Raw genomic sequence first — 24,697 nt, forward strand, 5'->3', positions numbered from 1 at the left:
TCTAGGTGGAGATTAATATCGCCAATGATCAATAGTCTTTGAAATTTTAGGAAGGTCCTTGTTATGGTCTTGAGAACGAGTTTGGAGAATTTATTCCAGGGGGTTGGTGGCCGGTACAGTAACAAGATACCTAATGGGTAGGGGTGGAATTCATCGTTGACTGAAGCTAACATGTATTCTAGTGAAGTATAGCTGCCCTTTTCAAGGAGCTGAATGTCAAAGAATGATTTGTAGAGGAGAGCCAGGCCTCCTCCTTTCCGGTGAATTCTGGGAGAGAAGAGGTCGTGGTAACCAGAGGGGTAGAGTTCATTTTGTGTGAATAAATCATCTTTCTCGATCTATGATTCAGTGATGCACAGGAATCCAGGATTGAAGTCCCCAAGTAGGTCCTTTAGTATTTGGGTCTTGTTGCGGGCTGATCTGGCGGTACAGTAGTGTTGTAACTGGAGTCAGAGGTGAGATTGGGTAGGTTGGCAGGAGGAACGGGCTTTAAAGAGAGTAGTTGACTCCTCTGTTTTCGTTTTTTTGAAGGGGTGAGTTCTGGTGCGCACTAGCGCGGGGATTCTGAGGCCAGGGCAAATGTTACTGGCACTTGTGGAGTTGAGTAAGTTGGGGGGAGAGGTTTTAGGCAGTGAGAAGTGTTGGTGATTGAGCAGAGTAAAAGAAGAAGGAGCCAAGAAGGTGCTTCATGGTAAGAACAGAGAATCAAAAAGAGGGTTGGGGGTAGAAGCTTGTTTGATTATCTGATCTGGAATCAGAGGTTTGGATTCTTGTTGAGTGTTTGAATAGTAGGTGTCTTAGGATGGAGTCAGTCCAGAGGTAGGCTACTAAACTGGTTCATGGTCTTCATCATAAGGCGTATAGGGTCAGACTTAAAAATCTCAATATGTATGCTCTGGAGGAAAGGCGAGAGGGGAGATATGATAGAGATGGTTAAATACTTACATGGTATAAATGCACATGAAATGAGTCTCTTTCATTTGAAAGGAAGCTCCTGAATGAGAGGGCATAGATTGAATTTAGTAATCGAAGGAAATACTTTTTTACAGAAAGGGTGGTAGATGCATGGAATAGTCTCCCAGTAGAGATGATGGAGATAAAGACTGTTTGAATTCAAGGAAGCATGGGACAAGCACGAGTGAGAGGAGGAGACAGTGGATGCGGCGGATGGGCAGTCTGGATGGGCCATTTGGCCTTTATCTGCATCATGTTTATGTTTTCATAAAGGTACACAACAACCAAGATTCACATATTATAACCTGCTAGCCTAATAAAGCAACACATGACTGTTGCTTTATTAGGCTAGCAGGTTATATAATATGTGAATTTTTCACACTTTTTTTTTTTTTCAATTTCCCTACCTGTCCATCACTGTCTTTTATAACCATTAGTATTGGAGTATCAAGACCAAGCATTGTTCGGTATAGAGTTTTCAGGCTCATGCCATGTTTCCCAGTACTGTAGACAAGTGTCCAGGGGTATCCAATAGTTCGTGGAGGAAGGTGTTTAATGAGCTGTAAAGAACAAAAACTTAATTACTATAATAAGCATGAATTGCATTTTATAATTCATACACTATAATTTAACAGAAAATTATATGTGAATCACACTAATTTATCGATTACTTCTGCTAGAGAATCCATTTAACATTTAATTGTGAGGCTCCAAAAATGGATCATAGATAAACAATCCTGTACAGGACTTCAGATGGAAAAAATAATCCTACCATTTTATTTAGCTGCAGTCATATACAGTACATGCCAATTGAGCGAAAGCTGCTAGTTAATGCATCTGAGAATAGAAAAGATTTTAAAAGAGATTTGAAGTTTAAATCTACCCTGAAGTGTAGTTCTACCTAATTGTTTCCCTTTTTGTTTGTTTTAAAATTGTTTTTAATAACTATTATTGTTTTAAATGATGTATTGTTATCCAGTGGCGTACTAAGGGGGGGGGGGCGATCCGCCCCGGGTGCACGCCCCAAGGGGGTGCACAGCCGGCCACCTTCCCTATTCTGCCGCTGCTCCGTCTCACCACCGCATCCCGGCACCAGCTCTCCCACAGTCATTCCTTAACCCACCTGGCCGGCCGTAGATAGAGACAAAAGGTGAAGCGGGCTGGTGGGCAGGGAAAAAGCGTCGGGCCCACAAGGCTTCACCTCCGGTATCAATTCTAACGTCGGAGGGTAAGTTCTGGGTCAGTCAATCGCTGTCTGGCTGGCCGGCAACTTCCTCCCCGTTAGAACTGACGCCGGAAGTGAAATCTTGTAGGCCCGATGCTTGTACGCGTCGGGCCTGACTCGGGGAAGGAGCAGGGAGAAATCAGCTGCTGGCTTGGAGGTGGAGGTAAGGAAAGAATGGTGGAAGTGGAAAAATCGGCACGATGGCTTTGTGGGGGCTAGGGGGAGAGAGAAAGAAAGGCAAAAATAAAGAGGGGGACCAGGGGGAGAGAGAAAGAAAGGCAGAAATAAAGAGGGGGGCAGGGGGAGAGAGAAAGAAAGAGGGGGGGCCAGGAGGAGAAAGAAGAAGGACCAGAGACTTATGTAAATCACCAGACAAAAAGGTAGGAAAAATGATTTTATTTTCAATTTAGTGATCAAAATGTGTCCGTTTTGAGAATTTATATCTGCTGTCTATATTTTGCACTATGGCCCCCTTTTACTAAACCGCAATAGCGGTTTTTAGCGCAGGGAGCCTATGAGCGTCGAGAGCAGCGCGGGGCATTCAGCACAGCTCCCTGCACTAAAAACCACTAACGCGGTTTAGTAAATAGGGTGGGGGTATTTGTCTATTTTTGTATAGTTGTTACTGAAGTGACATTGCATGGAGTCATCTGCCTTGACCTCTTTGAAAAAAACCCCGAATATAAATGATAATTAATATTTTCTCTGCGTACAGTGTGCTTTGTGTTTTTTTAAAATTTTATTATTGGTAGATCATTTTGACTTGGTCATTTTTAAAGTAACTCGCAAGCCCAAAAAGTGTGGGCATCCCTTCTGTAAACAGTGGTGTCTGTCCCAGCTTGTGCTCCCTCCGGTGGTTGTTTCACTTCTGGCCAGCTCCCCTGCTCAAAGCCGCGGGTATCGGCACCTCACGCAATCCGCGGCTGCGTCAGAAGTGTTCCCTCTGACGTCACGATGTCAGAGAGAAGGCTTCTAATGCAGCCGCGGATCGTGTGAGGTGTAGACGCCTGCTGCTTTGAGCAGGGGAACTGGCCAGACATGCTGGGCAGGAAAGAGATGTTCCTGCTGCACAGGGAAGGGGGGGGGAGAAGAAATGTTGCACAGGGAAGGGGGAGAAATGCTGCTGCTGCACAGGGAAGGGGGTGAGAAAAATGCTGCTGCACCAATTGGGGAGAGAGAGGGAAGAAGGAAGAAGGAAGACAAGGGAGAGGAACCAGAGATGCCAAGTCCATGGGAGGGATGGAAAGGAAAGGAGATACCAGACCATGGTGGGGGAGGAAGAGATACCATGGCATGGGGGGAGAGAAGGGAAGGAGATAGAGATACCACACCATGGTGTGGAGTGGGAAGGAAGGAAGGAAAGAGAAGAGAAAGAGAGAGATGCCAAAGCATAGGGGAGGGGGTGGAGACAGAAAAAATGGAGAGGGGGTGAAGCTGAAATGAATCATGTGCAAAGAAGAGAAGGGACCCTGGATATACAGTTTATTGAAGGGACAGAGAAAGAGGGAAGATGGCATATGGAAGACAGAGAGGGTGGACGGTAGATGGAAGGGGCAAAGGGAGTGTGGGTAGTAAATGGAAGGGGCAAAGAGAGGGCAGATGTTGCATGGAAGGGAGAGAGGACAAGCGCTGTATAGAAAGAAGAGAGAGAAGATGATTAAAGCAGAAACGACAAAAGGTAGAAAGATTTTTTTTGTTGCTTTACTTAGAATCAAGTAGTATTGTAACTGTATTGATAAAAGTTTATATATAGGAAATGGAAATAAGGCAATTTATTGGACTACACCCCTTTCCTCAGGACAGAATAGCATAACAGCAGTATACTGTACTGTTCTGAAGAAAGATTTGGCCTCTGAAAGCTAATTGAAAAATGGAATAGTCCAATAAAATGGTATTTTCTTATTTCTCATTATTTGTTTTATTTTTATTTGTTAATTTGTAAAGTGGTGATTGTTATGTATCAGTTTTTTCAAATTTACATCTACTGTCTTTATATTTTGCACAGTATTAGGGGACATGTGTCACTGTTTTTGTGGTGTTGTGGTGTTGCATTGTATGCAGAGTCTGGTTTCTTGGCGGTTCAGTTTAACTTTTGTCTACATATTTCTATTTTTAGTTTGTGATTATTCCATATTGGGCTAGGGTGTATCTCTGTTCTGTATGTATGAAAAGGACATAGTTTTCAGTTGGCATTGATTGCAGGATCAATTGACTGTGCGGGATCTGGCTTGTTTAGTTTTATAATGTATGTGTTGGTGTTCTAGTGCTCACTGCAGTGTTTAAGATGCTGCCTTTTCCTAGGTACACTCTTGTTGTGCGATATGTGGATTGTTACTAAAAAATATATTTTTCATATAGATGGGGGGGGGGGGTGTCAAAAAATGATGGGCCCCGGGTGTCACATATGCTAGGTACAGAAACACAGATATATTGAAAACCAATGTATGTAAAGCAACACTTTCAATTGGTGACTACTATGATTGTAGGACAATGTAGTAATAAAGTTTTGCAGAAAACTATGTGGGACAAGTATCAACTCTGAATTTACTCAAAAAGAAGGAAAAAGCCTCAGAAAAAGGCCCTCCCACCGCCACAAAGGTGGATATCAAGGTGGTTAGACGGTAATCTCACAGGCAAAACCTTCGTTAAAATGAGTGTTTGAGCAGAAAAACTTGTGCTTCACATATACAAATTTGTAGATAGAGGAAAAACCACTTATCTTCAACTGATCGGCACACCGACGGAGGCCAGCGTTTCACCGACAAGCTGCATCAGGGTGTGACCCGACCGATCAGTCTGCAAAACAAAGAAGAATAAAACAAAAAGAACTTAGACAGTTTCTCAATGAGTTTTAACTTCTTAATATTAAATACTAGCAAGTACCTTGAAAGAGCGGAAACTACCGCTTCAGAAGAGTCCAAAAAGATGGCTTCCATGGGGCGGCTCTGGAATTCTGAAATTTAAATACCCCCACAGTGTGAACGTCACTACCGGAAATAAATCGAAAAAAGACGTGACAGCTGAGAAGAAAAAAGACGTGACAACTGAGAGAAAATCTGACAAGATGAACCAGTGCTACGGACCAGCAAAAGCAAAAACATGCATTTTTTTATTTTTTATTTTATTGTATTGTATTGTTTTTCATTTTTTAAAAATTTCAAAGAAAAACTTTAATTTTGAGAATTTTTGTTTGCTTTTCTCTTTTTTTCTCTCTTCTTTCTTGAATTATTTGTCCGTAAAATCTTATGTGATTGAAAAGGACCACTGCCAAAAAGATATAAAAAGATGTGAAAAAATGTTTTTATAATTTTTTAATAAAAAGCGTTCCATTCGAGTCTTTGATTTAAACCGACAGGTTCTTCGCTGTTTAGTAGGTGGATCCAAAATTGTTCAGCACGTAGTAACTGAATCTGGCGGTTAAAAGTTCCTTCCTTGATATGATCAATGGCAAAGCACCGTAAATCTTCAAAACTGTGGTTGTGTTCAAGACAGTGTACAACAAGGGGAGCTTGTAGCTTGTTGTTGTGAAGACAACTCTTATGTTCAGTAATGCGTCTTCTCAGGGTGCGTGTGGTCTGCCCTACATAGATTTTCAAACAGGGGCAGAAAATCACATATACCACGAACGTTGTGGAACATGTAGTCAAGTGTTTGAGTTTATAAAATTTCCTTGTGCCTGGGTGTACAAAGTTGTCTGAAAACTCAATAGTGATGGCACACGTCAAACACTTGCCGCACTTAGAGTGCCAGATTCAGTTACTACGTGCTGAACAATTTTGGATCCACCTACTAAACAGCGAAGAACCTGTCGGTTTAAATCAAAGACTCGAATGGAACGCTTTTTATTAAAAAATTATAAAAACATTTTTTCACATCTTTTTATATCTTTTTGGCAGTGGTCCTTTTCAATCACATACGATTTTACGGACAAATAATTCAAGAAAGAAGAGAGAAAAAAAGAAAAAAAGAGAAAAGCAAACAAAAATTCTCAAAATTAAAGTTTTTCTTTGAAATTTTTAAAAAATGAAAAACAATACAATACAATAAAATAAAAAATGCATGTTTTTGCTTTTGCTGGTCCGTAGCACTGGTTCATCTTGTCAGATTTTCTCTCAGTTGTCACGTCTTTTTTCTTCTCAGCTGTCACGTCTTTTTTCAATTTATTTCCGGTAGTGACGTTCACACCGGGGGTATTTAAATTTCAGAATTCCAGAGCCGCCCCATGGAAGCCATCTTTTTGGACTCTTCTGAAGCGGTAGTTTCCGCTCTTTCAAGGTACTTGCTAGTATTTAATATTAAGAAGTTAAAACTCATTGAGAAACTGTCTAAGTTCTTTTTGTTTTATTCTTCTTTGTTTTGCAGACTGATTGGTCGGGTCACACCCTGATGCAGCTTGTCGGTGAAACGCTGGCCTCCGTCGGTGTGCCGATCAGTTGAAGATAAGTGGTTTTTCCTCTATCTACAAATTTGTATATGTGAAGCACAAGTTTTTCTGCTCAAACACTCATTTTAACGAAGGTTTTGCCTGTGAGGTTACCGTCTAACCACCTTGATATCCACCTTTGTGGCGGTGGGAGGGCCTTTTTCTGAGGCTTTTTCCTTCTTTTTGAGTAAATTCAGAGTCGATACTTGTCTCACATAGTTTTCTGCAAAACTTTATTACTACATTGTCCTACAATCATAGTAGTCACCAATTGAAAGTGTTGCTTTACATGTGCTAGGTACGCCACTGTTGTTATCTCATATATGTTTTTAAGACAGTGTCTACCGCCTAGAAGGCTGATTAGGCGGTATATTAAATTTTAAATGAGCTTGAAACTTCTAAATTATTTTCTGACCTAATGTGATCAGGAAGTGCATTCCAAATTTGTGAATCATTAACTGAAAAAATACGCTCTCTAGTAGAAGCATAAGGAACATATCTTACAGATGAAACAGTAAGAAGGTTTGATTGAAGTGAATGAAGTATACTTGAAGGTAACAGGTACCGTATTTTTCAATCCATAAGACGCATCCTTGATTTAGAGTAGGAAAACCAGAAAAAAAACATTCTGAACCAAATTGTGTACTAATATATACCAGGCTCTGCACCCTGTCTCCCCTTCCCTGCCAGGCTGTTCATTTCATTTTTCATATACACACAATACACACAGGAGATATAAATGATCAAAACTGACACATTTTGATTACTAAATTGAAAATAAAATAATTTTTCCTACTTTTGTTGTCTGGTGATTTCATGAGTCTCCTTCCTTCCTTTCTTCACTCGGACCTAAGAATTGTCCCTTTCTATTCCATCCCTCCCATGTCCCAAGTTCGTGCCCCCTCACTGGCTTCTAGCCTTTGTCCTTCGTTCTACCTCCCTCCCATGTCCCGAGTTCGTGGCCCCTCACTGCCTTATAGCCTTTGCCCTTCGTTCTCCCTCCCTCCCATGTCCCGAGTTTGTGCCTCCTTGCCTTCACTGCCTTCCAGCCTTTGTCCTTTGTCTACCAGCTGCACCGAAAACTACCTTCTTCCCCCACTGCGCGCTGAAACTTGCCTACCCTCCGCCGATTCCTTCTCCTCTGGCCCTGGTCCACCGCCGCTGTGGTGCAACTCAAAGAAGGGAAGGGCCAGTGTGCAGCAATTGCACACTGCCGGCCCACAAGCCTTCGCCCGACGTCAGTTCTGACGTCGGGAGAAGGCTTGTGGGCTGGCGACATGCAATCACTGCACATTGGCCCTTCCCATCGTTGCGGCGCACCGGCGACCAACAGAGAGCAGCAGCAATGAGCATGGAGCAGCGGCAGTGAGCAGGAGCAACGGCAGTGAGCAGGAGCAGCGGCGGGTAGGTCAGCCCCAATGAGTGGGTCATTTTAAAAAGGTACACCGGGGTGGGTTGGGCCCATGTGCCTAAGGCCTGGCCCACAGGAGGTGTCTAAGGCTACAGGACATATTCCGGTTGGCCCAGGCGCCTCAGGCCCCACCTGTGGGCAGGGTTTGTGCCACCTGGGCCAATCAGGCCTGGGAACCCTCCTGCCCGGATCTTGTGGGGGTGGGGGATAGGGTGGTCGCCTAGGCAGGAGGGGTTGGGCTCCCTCCTGCCCGATCTTGTATGGGGGGGTTGCGTGGCCAGGAGGGGTCGCGGCTCGCTGGGGCAAGAGGGCTTGGGCTCTCTCTTGCACCGATCATTGTTAGCGGGACCAGGAGGGCTTGGGCTCTCTCCTGGCCCGATTGGATCGGGGGGGGGGGGAAGGGTAGATCGCTGCAGGAGATGGATCATCTCTCCTGCCGCTTTAGAGATCCCAAGTACTGCGTTTGGCAGCACTTGGTGGTATCGCTATTGCGGCAGGGGAGATGAGGCATCTCTCCTGCTCCAATGGTTGCGGTAGGGGGATGGGTAGGTTGCCGGGCTGCTGAGCTGATCGCGCCAGCCGCCATCAGCTCAGCAGCCCCTTTTTTGGCACTTATACCTATTTTGACTTGGTATAAGTCAAAACGTGTAAATGCCGACTAGACAACCTGCCTATACTTTTGGTTATACCTGCTGTATGCCTATATCTAGGTCGGTCCCCCTCCCGCCCTTTCCCCTCCTCTAAAAACGCCTCCTTTCGCTCTATGCATTTAGAGGCAGGGGAAAAGCCTAAGCTAGTTTTAGATACGTTTAAAACCAGCTTTAATTACGGGTAGTACTTGGACGATCAGGCTTTTTGATCATCATACTACCCATTTAGGCCACTTTTTAGACATTTTTGTTTTATTATGAGCCCCATAGAATTCTCTAGTGAAAGTAAGGTGGTGGTAGGTATCATTCATGGGTAAAAAAACCTTCACATTAGTTAAATATAACTCAAAATCTAATCATAATATTTTTGTGTATGAGTTTATATTTTTATAATTTTTCTTCTTTTTTCACCAAGTATTTCAACAGTGTTTAAGTAATAAATATTATTTCTATGTTGTCTATCACTAACATGGAGCTTCCTAAAATGCAGAACATTTGCAGCTTCAATTTCAATAACAAATCTTGTGCAAATAAATGTAACCACTACTAGTCACAGATTTAGAACTTAGTAGCTTGGCATTCAATATTTTCAACTAACTTAAAATATTTTCAGCTTCAATGCAATAGCACATTTTGTATATAGAAAAACCACAACTTATCTTAGATTTATCTTTGTGCTATTAAAAAAACAGGAAAAAAAAAATCCAGGTAGACATGTCTGTCAGTAACACAGTTACCTTTATAGCAAAAATTGGGTGACTCAGATGTTAATAATAATTCTTCATAAATATTTATCATATATTTGATGCTATTATAACTTGTTAAATATAAACTTTCTTCAACACCATTCTAAAAACCTTCTTTTAGCAAAAATAATCACAATTTTTTTTTCTTTCAGAGTATCTAAACTACTCAAAAAAGTGGTGGGCATATCATAATATACTGTAGATGTCAGATCTTAGGACCTCATATGATTTATACCATTCCAAGTCCAGACGTCAGAGGAGGGACAGGACCATAGCAGAGAGAACGTGCTGCTGAGGACGACAGACAGCTGCAGGGATCGCTATAGCACCAGCGATCCTGCATGCTGCCGTATTAGCTGCTTAAGGTAAGAGCGGGGAAGCTGGGGGAATATGCAGGACTATCCGACTGACCCTCCCCCCTCAAGCAGGAGCGACAGCAGACGGCCAGCAAGAGGCAGCGCTGCCACTCCTGCTTTAGGAAGGCATGTGGGAAAGGTCGGTCATCGAATTGGGAGGCCAAATTTTTAAAAAATTGAATCGATTCGAATCGATTCACCTGATTCAAAATGGTGAATTGGGCAGCACTAATGCCCACCACTTCCTAACAATCCCTTACACATTTCTTGTGATATGATGCCTAAATTTTAAGTTTATGTATATCAAAAAATTAGCCAATAAAAAAACCCCTTCACACACATTATATTCAGTGACTAAAAAAAGGTCAAACAGAATGCTAGGAATGATTAATAAGGGGATCACTAACAGATTGGAAAAGGTTATCATGCTGCTGTACCGGGCCATGGTACGCCCCCACCTGGAATACTGCGTCCAGCACTAGTCGCCGTACATGAAGAAGGACACGGTACTACTTGAGAGGGTCCAGAGAAGAGCGACTAAAATGGTCAAGGGACTGGATGTATTGCCGTACAGTGAGACATTAGAGAAACTGGGCCTCTTTCCTTTGAAATGAGGAGACAGAGGGGACATGATCGAAACATTCAAGAACATAAGCAATGCCTCTTCTGGGTCAGACCTGAGGTCCATCGTGCCCAGCAGTCCGCTCACGCGGCGGCCCAACAGGTCCAGGACCTGTGCAGTAATCCGCTATCTATACCCCTCTATCGCCTTTTCCAGCAGAAAATTGTCCAATCCTTTCTTGAACTCCAGTACGGTACTCTGCCCTATATAATTTTCTCTGGAAGTGCATTCCAGGTGTCCACCACACGTTGGGTAAAGAAGAACTTCCTAGCATTCGTTTTGAATCTGTCCCCTTTTAACTTTTCTGAATGCCCTCCTGTTCTTTTATTATTCGAAAGTTTGAAGAATCTGTCCCTCTCTACTGTCTCTATGCCCTTCATGATCTTATAAGTCTCTATCATATCCTCTCTAAGTCTCCTCTTCTCCAGGGAAAAGAGACCCAGTTTCTCCAATCTCTCAGCATATGAAAGGTTTTCCATCCCCTTTATCAGACGCATCGCTCTCCTCTGAACCCTCTCAAGTAACGCCATGTCCTTCTTAAGGTACGGCGACCAATATTGGACACAGTACACCAGATGTGACATAGTAACATAGTAACATAGTAGATGACAGCAGATAAAGACCCGAATGGTCCATCCAGTCTGCCCAACCTGATTCAATTTAAAAATTTTTTTTTTTTTTCTTCTTAGCTATTTCTGGGCGAGAATCCAAAGCTTTACCCGGTACTGTGCTTGGGTTCCAACTGCCGAAATCTCTGTTAAGACTTACTCCAGCCCATCTACACCCTCCCAGCCATTGAAGCCCTCCCCTGCCCATCCTCCTCCAAACGGCCATACACAGACACAGACCGTACAAGTCTGCCCAGTAACTGGCCTAGTTCAATCTTTAATATTATTTTCTGATTCTAAATCTTCTGTGTTCATCCCACGCTTCTTTGAACTCAGTCACAGTTTTACTCTCCACCACCTCTCTCGGGAGCGCATTCCAGGCATCCACTACCCTCTCCGTAAAGTAGAATTTCCTAACATTGCCCCTGAATCTACCACCCCTCAACCTCAAATTATGTCCTCTGGTTTTACCATTTTCCTTTCTCTGGAAAAGATTTTGTTCTACGTTAATACCCTTTAAGTATTTGAACGTCTGAATCATATCTCCCCTGTCTCTCCTTTCCTCTAGGGTATACATATTCAGGGCTTCCAGTCTCTCCTCATATGTCTTCTGGTGCAAGCCTCCTATCATTTTCGTCGCCCTCCTCTGGACCGCCTCAAGTCTTCTTACGTCTTTCGCCAGATACGGTCTCCAAAACTGAACACAATACTCCAAGTGGGGCCTCACCAATGACCTGTACAGGGGCATCAACACCTTATTTCTTCTACTGACTACGCCTCTCTTTATACAGCCCAGAATCCTTCTGGCAGCAGCCACTGCCTTGTCACACTGTTTTTTCGCCTTTAGATCTTCGGACACTATCACCCCAAGGTCCCTCTCCCCGTCCGTGCATATCAGCTTCTCTCCTCCCAGCATATACGGTTCCTTCCTATTATTAATCCCCAAATGCATTACTCTGCATTTCTTTGCATTGAATTTTAGTTGCCAGGCATTAGACCATTCCTCTAACTTTTGCAGATCCTTTTTCATATTTTCCACTCCCTCTTCGGTGTCTACTCTGTTACAAATCTTGGTATCATCTGTACCATGTGGACGCACCATCGCCCGATACAATGGCAGGATAATTTCTTTCGTTCTGGTTGTAATACCCTTCTTGATTATGCCTAGCATTCTGTTTGCCTTCATAGCAGACGCTGCGCACTGTGCCGTCGGCGGTACTCTCATTTAATAACATCCCTCTCATCGTATAGTTGTACCTCGGGTTTCTGTTTCCCACATGTAATACTTTACATTTCTCAACTTTGAACTTCATCTGCCATCTCTTCGCCCATTCCCCTAGTTTGTTCAAGTCCCTTTGCAATTCTTCGCAGTCCTCTTTAGTCCAAGCTCCACTAAATAGTTTGGTGTCGTCTGCAAATTTTATTATTTCGCACTTCGTCGCTGTTTCTAGATCATTTATGAATATATTAAATAGCAGCGGCCCGAGCACCGAGCCCTGCGGGACCCCACTCTAGTCTGAATAGTGGCCCTTCACTCCTACCCTCTGTTTCCTACCCGCCAACCAGTTTCTGATCCATCTATGTACGTCTCCTTCCACCCCATGGCTCTTCAGTTTCCGGAGTAGGTGTCAAAGGCTTTTTGGAAATCTAGATATATGATGTCTATGGGGTCTCCTTTGTCCATCCGTTTGTTAATTCCTTCAAAGAAGTGCAATAAGTTTGTTTGGCACGATCTCCCCTTGCAGAAACCATGTTGCTGGTTATCAGAAGTTCGTTTCTTTCAAAATGTTCATCGATGTTTTCTTTTATCAGTGCTTCCGCCATTTTCCACGGAACCAAGGTCAGACTCATTGGTCTGTAGTTTCACGGGTCGCCTCTTGATCCCTTTTTAAAGATGGGCGTAACGTTGGCTTTCTTCCAGTCCTCCGGGATCATGCCTGTTTTCAGGGATAGATTGCAAATTTGCTGCAGTAGTTCCACTATCTCCTATGAAGGGAATAGACTTAAATAGATAAAGACAGGTTGTTCACTCTCTCCAAGGTAGAGAGAACGAGAGGGCACTCTCTAAAGTTAAAAGGGGATAGATTCCGTACAAACGTAAGGAAGTTCTTCTTCACCCAGAGAGTGGTAGAAAACTGGAACGCTCTTTCGGAGGCTGTTATAGGGGAAAATACCCTCCAGAACGTACGCAGGTAAGGCTAGACTCAGGACACTGGTGTTTGAACTAAGGGCCACCAAGTGAGCGGACTATTGGGCACGATGGACCACTGGTCTGACCCAACAGCGGCAATTCTTATGTTCTTATGAAAGGCAACACTTATCTTAGTGGATCTTGCCACAATCAACGTTGATATTGCAGTACAGTTATCGACAGGTCTACAGCAGTCGGGTTTTAGAATTGTAAATCCCGATGCAAAACAACCAAGCAAATGTTAGTGAATCAATCGCTTGGCTATTTTGCATGGGGTTTTACATATTTGCATGGCCGGATTGGGAAAATATGCAGTGGGCAGTTTTGTGAATCGGGTCGGATAGTAGCAATAGTCGCTAAACCTATGAAAGCAGAAGAAGTTGTTTAATGTTAAATGTTTGGACGGAGTGCATAGATTGTTGTTACAGGTGCCTCTACTTCACAAATAGTATGGATTTTATTTTCACATTTCGCACGTTAAGAGTTATGATATTTTTTATGAACCAGGTTCACACTGCATCTGTTCCTGGAGATACAATTCAACAGATAAGTGATTGAGGTTTTATTTTTGCATTTCGATGAATTGTTATTATCTTATCGTGTTATATTGTGCAAAAATTATGTCAAAGAAAACTAGGCAAGATACTACTGAAAAATTGGCTAAACCTCCTTAAACCTGAGACGAAAAGTCTAATATAATTATTCTCTGGAAGAACACCGGGGTTAGAATAGAGGACATCAGTATGAGCCCGCCATAAATCGGAAGAACCTCTGGCTCAGGCTAAATCTCAAAGGTGACTAGCACCAGACATACGTCTAGATGAGAATTGCCTCATACATCATGTAGTCCATAATCATCCCCCTAGAACAAAATAGTTATATTTCAAATGAAAAATTGCAGGCTTAACACTCAGGAGAAAGGGGGAATAAAGACATCACAAACAAATAACCCTTGGAAGACTAGACCAACACAATAAATACCATAAATAATAATAAATAAGTGAAGTGTGTGAATGGCGATTAATAATTTACACATGCATGATTCTAAGTTATAATAAATACATACATTGGCATTAATAAGTTAGTGCATAACATCTGATAAAATTAGTGCATGACATCTAATAAACAATTCTTACTAAATAAATATCCATTGAAGAGAAATGTGCAAATGTGCAAGGATCCTGAGATGAATAAATGAAATGCTATAAATACTATAAAATACTATAAAAAGATCATGTATTTATGAAAAGTGCCAGTGCAAAGATTCCTATCTCTAACAGCAGCAAAATCTAACTGAAAAACTTCAGACATCAAATGAATGTGCCTGAAAAATAAAAGAGTCAAATGAGGTAAAGTGCAACTGCTAAAGTGCAAAGGCTAAAATGCTTCCGGGGTCCCAAAACATTACACTCAGTGGTGATATGTATATGGTTTGAGTGGTGTTGTGTGTGTATGCGTTTGGGGTTTGTAATGTTTTGGAACCCCGGAAGCATTTTGTAGTGTTGGTGCTCTATTATTTATAGCAGCTTTGTGATACGAGTGGTATTATTTTTATCCTAGTGCTTGCACTTTTGACACCTTAGCCTTTGCACTTTAGCAGTTGCACTTTACCTCATTTGACTCTTATTTTTCAGGCACATTCATTTGATGTCTGAAGTTTTTCAGTTAGATTTTGCTGCTGTTAGAGATAGGAATCTTTGCACTGGCACTTTTCATAAATACATGATCTTTTTATAGTATTTAATAGTATTTATAGCATTTAATTTATTCATCTCAGGGTCCTTGCACATTTCTCTTCAATGGATATTTATTTAGTAAGAATTGTTTATTAGATGTCATGCACTAATTTTATCAGATGTTATGCACTAATTTATTAATGCCAATGTATGTATTTATTATAACTTAGAATCATGCATGTGTAAATTATTAATCACCATTCATACACTTCACTTATTTATTATTATTTATGGTATTTATTGTGTTGGTCTAGTCTTCCAAGGGTTATTTGTTTGTGATGTCTTTATTCCCCCTTTCTCCTGAGTGTTAAGCCTGCAATTTTTCATTTGGAAATATAACTATTTTGTTCACGGGAGATGATTATGGACTACATGATGTATGAGGCAATTCTCATCTAGTTGTATGTCTGGTGCTAGTCACCTTTGAGATTTAGCCTGAGCCAGAGGTTCCTCCGATTTATGGCTGACTCATACTGATGTCCTCTATTCTAACCCCGGTGTTCTTCCAGAGAATAATTATATTGTTAGACTTATCGTCTCAGGTTTAAAGAGGTTTAGCCAATTTTTCAGTAGTATCTTGATTAGGCTTCTATTGGCTATACAATTTACGAGGGTTCTCTTTTTTGCTGTAAAGAAAACTAGGAACAATATGGTGCTATGATGGCTCCTATTACTATTGGTCTTTGTTATGACCTTGGAATAGGAGCACTGAGCACTTTTATTAATATTTCCTATGAACTGATTTTCTAGTTAATATACAGCTAGCACTATTTATTGTTGATAGGAACATAAGAACTGCCATCCAGGGACAGATCAAAGGTCCACCAAGCCCAGTATCTTGTTTCCAATAGTGGCCAATACCAGGTCACAAGTGAGTCGTTACATGTCAAGTGGACCAGGAGCCCACGCTCGACCACCTTGAAATCCAACCAATTTTTACAGGTCTGTTGTCTAGGGTCTCAAATGAAACTCTGCAAAATTTTGGGGATCTATCTCAAATTGCCTCGAGTTACCTAAAATGCCAACTTTACTTAAGCACTGTGGCAGACGGAAACTACCTAGGAGTCTGAAATTTTGCAGTTTGGTACAACACCTTGGGGCAAGTTTCTGTGCCAAGTTTGAAATCTTTTGCGAACGTGCTTCCATTTCTATAGGTCAGCAAAGTAGGCAAAAAAATTCCTAAACAAAAATTTTTGACACAGTTTGGCTCTATATTACTGCTGGTAGGTAAGTCAGCTGAGGGTACAACTTTACCAGCAGACATGTACCATGAGGTACTTCCAAGATTTGCAATACGAGCCTTTACAATTAAGTGAAGCTGAAGATATGACCATTCAAAAAATATGGCCTTATGTATTTATGCAAATTTTCATTGTTTTTCAGATTCAAATATCTCTAATGGGCCACAAAATGGCAAATGAGGTTCAACAAGGTGATGCATGTCGGTAACAAAAATCATATGCACAAATACAGAATGTCCAGTGCTGTACTCGGAGAGAGCCCCCAGGAAAGGGACTTGGGAGTACTTGTAGACAAGTCAATGAAGCTGTCTGTGCATGTGCGGTGGCGGCGAAAAGGGCAAATAGAATGCTAGGAATGATTAAGAAGGGGATCACAAACAGATCTGAGAAGGTTATCATGCTGCTGTACCAGGCAATGATGCGTCCTCACCTGAATACTGCATCCAACACTGGTCACCATACATAAAAAGGACATACATTTCTCCCACCAAATCCACGGTTTCAGTATCTGCGGATTTGGTTATTTGCAATTTTTTTTTTTAAACGAAACACTACATCCTGGACCTCCCTCGACCTTACTTGGTGGTCTAGCGGGCTTTTGGGGAAGGAGCGATCTTCCTACGCTCCTGCTCCGTGAAGATCACTCATACAAAATGGCTGCCATGAGTTCCCGTAGTCTCTCAAGACTACAACGGGACTCCCCACAGCCATTTTGTATGAGTGATCTGCACAGGGCAGAAGCGTAGGAAGATCGCTCCTTCCCCGAAAGCCCGCTAGACTACCAGGTAAGATCGGAGGAGGTCCAGGATGCAGCGTTTCATTAAAAAAAAAAAGGTTGGGGATGCCGGGGGTGGGGAGGTGAAGGCGGGGTGAGTCAGAGCTGGCCGCAAAGGTATTCATGAATTTTCAATATTCGCGGGCCGGCTCTGCCCCTAAACCCCGCGAATACTGAGGGAGAAGTGTAGTACTACTTGAAAGAGTCCAGAGAAGAGCGACAAAAATGGTTAAGGGACTGGAGATGTTGCCATATAATGAGAGGCTAGAGAAACTGGGCTTCTTCTCCCTTGAAAAGAGGAGACAGAGGGGACATGATCGAAACATTCAAGATATTGAAGGGAATTGACTTAGTAGAGAAAGAGAAATTATTCATCCTCTCCAAGGTGGAAAGAACGAAAGGGCACTCTCTAAAGTTACAAGGGGATACATTCCATACAAAAGTAAAGAAGTTCTTCTTCACCCAGAGAGTGGTAGAAATCTGGAATGCTCTTCCAGAGGCTGTTATAGGGGAAAGCACCCTCCAGGGATTCAAGAAAAGGTCAGATAAGTTCCTGCTGAAACAATTACATATGAAGGTAAGGCTAGACTCAAATAGGGCACTGGTCTTTAACCTAAGGGCCACCGCGCAAGCGGACTGCTGGGCACAATGGACCCAGCAGCGGCAATTCTTATGCTCTTAGTTATCCATAGAGGACTTCACTTCCAAATTAATTGGAAAAATTTCTAATTTGACCAGCCATCATTTTATTTCCAAGTACCAAAGTGATTATCTGAAGGAACTGAGAGCAAATGTAAAGGAGGGGCATGCTATTGTTTTGATAGACTTTGCTGAAAATTATTCCTTCATCGTTCAGGGGATTCACTGGGAAAATAGCCAAGCAACATTACACCCCTTCGTTGTCTACTTCTGAAATCCTGATTTCCAAAGCCTATGCATGATCAGTGACTACTTGCAACCCAATATTAATAATAATAATAACTTTATTTTTGTATACCGCAGTACCAGAATAGTTCAGAGCGGTTTACATGACAAGAGACTGTACATCTACAGCGAAATTTACAAATAAGTTAATCAATCAATATAACTTAGCGAGTCAGGAGCAGGCAAGAAGAAGATAGAGAGGTTATAAACAAGTCAATCGGCATGGCTTAGGAAGTCGGGTGCAGGTAGGTGGGAGGTGCAGGTAGGGAGAAGGCAGGTAGGTGGGAGGTGCAGGAAGGTGGGAGGTACAAGGCATAGTTAAAAGTAGAGTTACAAGGAGGGCGGGAGTCAGAGATATTTGTCAAAGAGATGTTTTGATTGACTTCCTGAAAGTTTGGTAGGAGGGAGAATTAGAGATGAGAGTGGATAGACATTATTGCTGTTCATGCATTTTTGAGGAAGATTATTATGCATCTGAAGGAAGTCTTGTCTGTCTTAAGCCATATTCACTACTTTAGTGATGGTTCTGCTGTGCAATATAAAAACTCCAAGAATTTCATTAACCTCTGCAGCCATGATACTGACTTTCAAATTACTGCTGAGTGAAACTTCTTTGGCACAAGCCATGGCAAATCTCCATGTGACAGGATTGGGGGAACAGCAAAGCGTTTAGCTGCCCATGCTAGCTTACAACGTCCTTTCAATAACCAAATTTTGACACCAAGGAATCTATTTGAATTCTGCGATAAATCTGTCTCGGGAATCAAATTTTTCTTCATTGCTAAAGAAGATATTGAAGAAATAAGGGAAGGAGCAAAGGTTTAGTATGGGCCACAGAGTGGCTGGAACAAGAGAAAATCACCAATTTAAGCCCATAGACACTGCTAGACTTTGCATTAGCAAAATTTCAAGTGACACCAGCTCATTCATTGCCAATGTCTTAGAGTCTGATAGTGAACATCTCCCTACCTTTCAAGCATCCAGCTTTTAACCTGGACAATACTTAGCTTGCATATATGACAATTCTTGGTGGATTGGTCATGTATGTGAAATTTCAATGGAAGAATGCGACATCCTGGTTAATTTTTTGCATCCACAAGGTCCTGCACGGTCATTTCACTGGCCTCCCCGCAGTGATATATCCTGGATCCCCAGCATATTATTGCAGGCCTTAATGCACCTATGACCACTTCATCAGGCAGACAGTACACTTATCCACAAGCTATTTTGGCAAACATTGACAATCTTTCAAAACCATGTGCAAGAAACTGAGTTAAAAGTTGAATTTATGCAATTTCCTGATCTTTGTCAGTATGTATGCACACTTTAAATAAGTGTGGTTTTTGCACTTTTCTTTTTGTCTTTAATAAAACTTAGAAATTGTACCTGTTAAGATCCCCAAAGGAGTAAAAAAGATTTTATGCAGCTTATCCTAGAAAGTGGATTTTACTTTTCTTTTAAGAAATTATTCAAAAGCTTTTTTAAACCCTGCTAAACTAACTGCTTTCTCTACATTCTCTGGCAACAAATACCAGAGTTTAATTACAATGAGGGAAGAAATATTTTCTTCAGTTTGTTTTCAATTTACTATTTAGTAGCCTCATTGCATGCCCCTAGTCCTATTATTTTTGTCGAGAATAAACAAGCAATTCTTGTCTACCAATTCCATTCCACTTGGTATTTTATAGACCTAAATCATATCTCCCCTAAGCCGCTTCTTCTCCAAGCTAAAGAGCCATAGCCGCTTTAGCCTTTCCTCATAGGGAAGTCATCCCATCCCCTTTATCATTTGTGTTGCCCTTCTCTGTATCTTTTCTAATCCTGCTATATCATTTTTGAGATGCAGTGACTGGAATTGCACACAGTATTTGAGGTTTGGTTGCTCCCTAGACCAATACAAGGGTATTATAACATTCTCCTTTTTGTTTTCCATGCATTTCAAAATTGCTATCGTAACAGTTTGTTTCACATGCTGATTTTCATCTCCATTCTGTTAAATTTTTGGAGAGTTATTTTGCAGCCAGATCTACTCCTACAGAAATGAACTTGGCTATATTTGGAGAAATAACTCTAGAATCCCTGGTTTGATGTTGCTCATTTTTTAACTTGATGTCTATTTATTTTTGAAATGCCCATGCTTCACCACATTCTGTTGAATTTTCATGAAGCTATTTTGTTGTCAAACAAATGAACAATCCCTTTTGAACAATTCATTAGGACTTCCATTGTGTTGTACAGACTAAAAAGCATGCATTGCCACATACAATCTTCTAATCTCCAAATTGGCATCAAAAGTAGCATAGAGAATGCTCACCTTTTCAATTTGCTCAGTTTGTAAAAGTTCGCTAGGATCACTGAGATTTGGTCGAAACAATTCAGGCTCCAGCTCAACTTTGATACTTGCAGCCTGCTTTGAATTCACGTCTTCTCGTGTAGTTATCTAGAAGTACAAGAAAAATCCCAAAGCATAAACAACTACAAAATCTATATTCACTATAAACAAACATACTACACTCTATAACGAACCAAGCATCTTGGACATCTGATTCTTTAGAATCAGGAACAATTAAAATGAGATTATGTACTTACCCTGGTAAGCTGTTTTCCAGGAGATAGGTGAGACATTCTAGACTATAGGGTTATTTCCCCTTACTCGCATGAGCTTCAGAAGAAATCCATTCCAGGATTTTCACTCTGCCTCTCGAGTAGTGCTGCCCGATTCAGGAAAGAAAAATCCGATTCGATTCAGTCTACTGAATCGATTTTTTGATTAGATTTTCCTGCCCAATTGGGTGTTGTTGTTTTTTTTCTCAAACATCCTGGTGGGTTTATTTTATAGCCTCTTCACCCACCCCACCCCCCTTTGCCCTCTCCTACCCACACTGGCGCTGTGGTGTAAACAAAATAAACAAACAAAAAAGACTTTTCCTCTCTCTGTTAAATCCTAGCTCACGTTCGCTGTCTAATACCAGCTCCGGCAGGATACACATTTCAAATCTGACACATTATAATGTTGTCTGGTCATTATTCATTAGAACATAAGAAGTTGCCTCCACTGGGTCAGACCAGAGGTCCATCGCACCCAGCGGTCCGCTCCCGCGGAGGCCCATCAGGCCTATGACTTGTGAAGTGGTCCCTGACTATTCCTATAACCTACCTCTACTTCTATCTGTACCCCTCAATCCCCTTATCTTTTAGGATCTATCTAAACCTTCCTTGAACCCCTGTAGCGTGCTCTGGCCTATCACAACCTCCGGAAGCGTGTTCCATGTGTCCACCACCCTCTGGGTAAAAAAGAACTTCCTAGCGTTTGTTCTAAACCTGTCCCCTTTCAATTTCTCCGAGTGCCCCCTTGTACTTGTGGTTCCCCACAGTCTGAAGAATCTGTCCATGTCTACTTTCTCTATGCCCTTCAGGATTTTGAAGGTTTCTATCATGTCTCCTCTGAGTCTCCTCTTTTCCAGGGAGAACAGCCCCAGCATTTTCAACCTGTCAGCGTATGAAAAGTTTTCCATACCTCTTATCAGTTTAGTCGCTCTTCTCTGGACCCCCTCAAGTACTGCCATGTCCTTCCTGAGGTATGGCGACCAGTACTGGACACAGTACTCCAGGTGAGGGCGCACCATTGCACGATACAGAGGCATGATGACTTCCTTCGTCCTGGTTGTGATACCCTTTTTAATGATACCCAACATTCTGTTTGCTTTCTTTGAGGCTATTGCACACTGTGCCGAGGCTTTCAATGTTGTGTCCACCATCACCCCAGGTCTCTTTCGAGGTTGCTCACCCCTAGCAATGATCCCCCCATTTTGTAGCTGAACATTGGGTTCTTTTTCCCTACATGCATGACCTTGCATTTCTCTATGTTAAAACTCATTTGCCACTTTTTTGCCCACTCTTCCAGTCTCGTTAGGTCCCTTTGTAGGTCTTCGCAGTCTTCCGTGGTTCTAACCCTGCCGCAGAGTTTGGTGTCATCAGCAAATTTAATAACCTCACATCTCATCCCCGTCTCCAGGTCGTTAATAAATATATTGAACAGGAGCGGTCCCAGCACCGATCCCTGGGGAACTCCGCTCGTGACCCATTGCCAGTCTGAGTAATGGCCCTTTACTCCAATCCTCTATTTCCTGCCTGCCAGCCAGTGTTTGATCCATCGGTAGACATCCCCTTGCACCCCGTGGTTCCACAGCTTCTTGAGTAGTCGTTCATGAGGTACCTTGTCAAAGGCTTTTTGGAAGTCAAGGTAAATGATGTCTATGGATTCCCTTTTATCCACTGCAGAACACAGAGAATTTGACGGGCCAAAATAGAATAAACTGACACCTTTGCCAGCACCTTCAAAGGGTCATAGAAGCCATCTGCCACATAGTATATCTCAGACAACAAAAGCTGAGGAAAAGGTGTTCGTAACTGAGCTAGACAGACACGTGCCACAAAGGACATAGTCACCACAGCGCCAATGATTAAATAGCTGGTTCAAAACGTTCCGGAGAACCACATCCACCCGGCTGTCTTGCACAGCTTTCAACACAACTGTCCTGTCACTAGGGAGAGAGGTGCACTGGGTCACCTGAGCCATCACAGAATCTCACCTGAGCTGCCACAAAAGCTGCGGACACTCTTGCACCTGAGGATGAAAGCTGGACATAGCCCGAACATTCCGTAAAGGACCCTCCTAAGAGTCAAATTGCTACAAACTATGAACTCATATCCGGATGCCAGGAAAGGTCGCGAACAAAAGCTGCAGAGCCAGGGAAAAGAAGTTGAAGAAATGAAAGGAGCGGGCTGGATATCCACGCTCAACTCCTGTAAAGATGCAGCAATTAGATCCGGTAGCGCCTCAAACTTAAACAAGCGACTGACAGTCGGATCATCTCTAGGATCTGATGCCCCAAAGGGATCAGCGGATCCAACACTCAAGAACAGATTCCCAAATCCGAGAAGTGCAGAACTATCCAAAAAAGATCAGATAGGTCCAGATCAGCCACTGGGACTCCTGAAACAGTCTTGGAAGTAGGAACAGACAGAGCAGAGACCCCCCCCCCCCCGAGGCCACTCAGCCGCTGAGATACGTAGCAGAAAAACACCCAGCAGCCCAACCCCAGGATGCAGAAGAAAAGACTGCTAGAAGGCGCTAAACTAGCCTGTGATTTACTCTGGAGGCAGAGTGAAAAACCTGGAATGGATCTCTTCTGTAGCTCATGCAAATAAGGGGAAATAACCCTAAGGTCTAGAACAGGGGTGGACAAACTTTTTGACTCGTGGGCCACAATGGGTTCTTAAATTTGCCAGAGGGGCCGGGAGACCGAGGGGGTGTCTGATGCGCCCCGAATTTACGCAAGAGCAGCATTTCACAGCTGCTGCAGAACGATGATGGTAAGAGAAAGGGCTAAGGCAGAAAGAAAGAACACACCCCTCCCCCCCAAAAAAAAGGGCAGATTGTTGTCTCTGGTTTCTGCTTTCATCTTCTTTTCACTCACTTCCTTCCAGCATCTGCCCTCTCTGTCTCTTCAATCCAGCACCTGCCCCTTCCATCCACTGACTATCCTCTGCTCCTTCCATATGGTATCTGCCTTCTTTCTATGCCCCTCTCACCTTTTCATCTATTCTGCGCCCCCTTTCTCCTTTTACATGATTCATTCCAGCTTCTCTGCTCTCTTCATTTTTATATCTCCTACACCAGATCTAGCATCTTTGTCCCTCTCCTTATTTTTCTGCTGACCCCTTTCCCAGCATTAATCTCTCTCTACTTTCTCATTCCTCTGTCTCTTCCTTTTCCCTTATCTGACCCCTTCACCTCCTCTAATCTCCCTGCTAGCTGTTTCATTCCTTTTTTCCTCCTCCCCTGTCCAACAGTACCCCTTCTCCTTTCCCTCCTCCTCCTATCCAACAGTAACACTCCTCCCTTTCCCTCCTCCCCTATCTAGCAGTATCTCTCCTTCTCCCTCATTCCCTCCAGGTCCAGTAGCAGCTCTCCCTTTATTTTCCAGCAACTTCCCAGCCTCAAACAGTGGCTTTCTCCCCTTCCCTGAAGCAATGCCAGTAGTGTCAGCGCAGTGATTCACTTAGGTAGCCTTGGGTCCTTTGATAGGTCACGCCTGCCTCTGAGGAAAGAGGAAGTTGCATCATCAGAGGCGGGCCGCGACTCAGCAAAGGATCCAAAGCTGCCTAAGTAAATCACTGCGCTAACTCTACTGGCGCTGCTGCAGGCAAGTACTGAGAGGTGTAAAGAGGGGAGGAAGACACTGTTGCTAGGAAGCAAAACGAGCTCATAGGGCCCCCCTGATCTCTCCGGCTCTGCATGGACTGGCAGGAAATTTCTATGCACCGATCTCGCCAGCCCTGCACGGACCGGCAGGAAATTTTCAGCGGGCCACATTAAAACACTAAAAGGGACAGATGTGGCCCGCGGCCATAGGTTGCCCATGTCTTGTCTAGAATGTCTCACCTATTGCACTGGAATAGAAATTTATGAACTGTAAATAGTTATAACAAGATCATTTGGCCTGAATACTGTTAGACAACATGAAATCTCACATCTCATATCTATACTGTTACTGTATTTAAAATACTTACTCTATAACATTCAATAGATTATGTGATTGAACTGAAGGAATATTAGGACCTGAAGGAATATTAGGACCTATCCAGAAAGCACCAACTGCTACTTGGTTTGACAACAGACAGACAAAATGTTAACACTTAAAAGGGAAGAAGAATAGATCAGATAAGGATCAGTGTACCAATTTTCTGAGTCATATGAGCTGATGTATAAAATTCCAGGTGGCAAAAAGTTAACAATGTTGGAGGATATGCCCTTTTTTTGGCTTTTAAC

The 24,697-nt window shown here is 42.6% G+C and overlaps 1 protein-coding gene across 4 annotated transcripts in view; it reads right to left on the reverse strand.

Moving 5' to 3' along the window:
* OXR1 (oxidation resistance 1) overlaps positions 1–24,697 on the reverse strand; it is a 325,515-nt gene that overhangs the window by 87,576 nt on the left and 213,242 nt on the right. For all 4 annotated transcript variants that reach the window (XM_033933067.1, XM_033933066.1, XM_033933068.1 and 1 more), the window contains 2 exons: positions 20,177–20,302; positions 1,362–1,514 (listed from right to left, as the gene is read on the reverse strand). In XM_033933067.1, the coding sequence (XP_033788958.1) occupies positions 1,362–1,514; positions 20,177–20,302 (279 nt within the window). The remainder of the gene's footprint in view (positions 1–1,361; positions 1,515–20,176; positions 20,303–24,697) is intronic.

Source organism: Geotrypetes seraphini, chromosome 2 (genome assembly GCF_902459505.1).
Source record: "Geotrypetes seraphini chromosome 2, aGeoSer1.1, whole genome shotgun sequence".
NCBI lineage: Eukaryota > Metazoa > Chordata > Amphibia > Gymnophiona > Dermophiidae > Geotrypetes > Geotrypetes seraphini.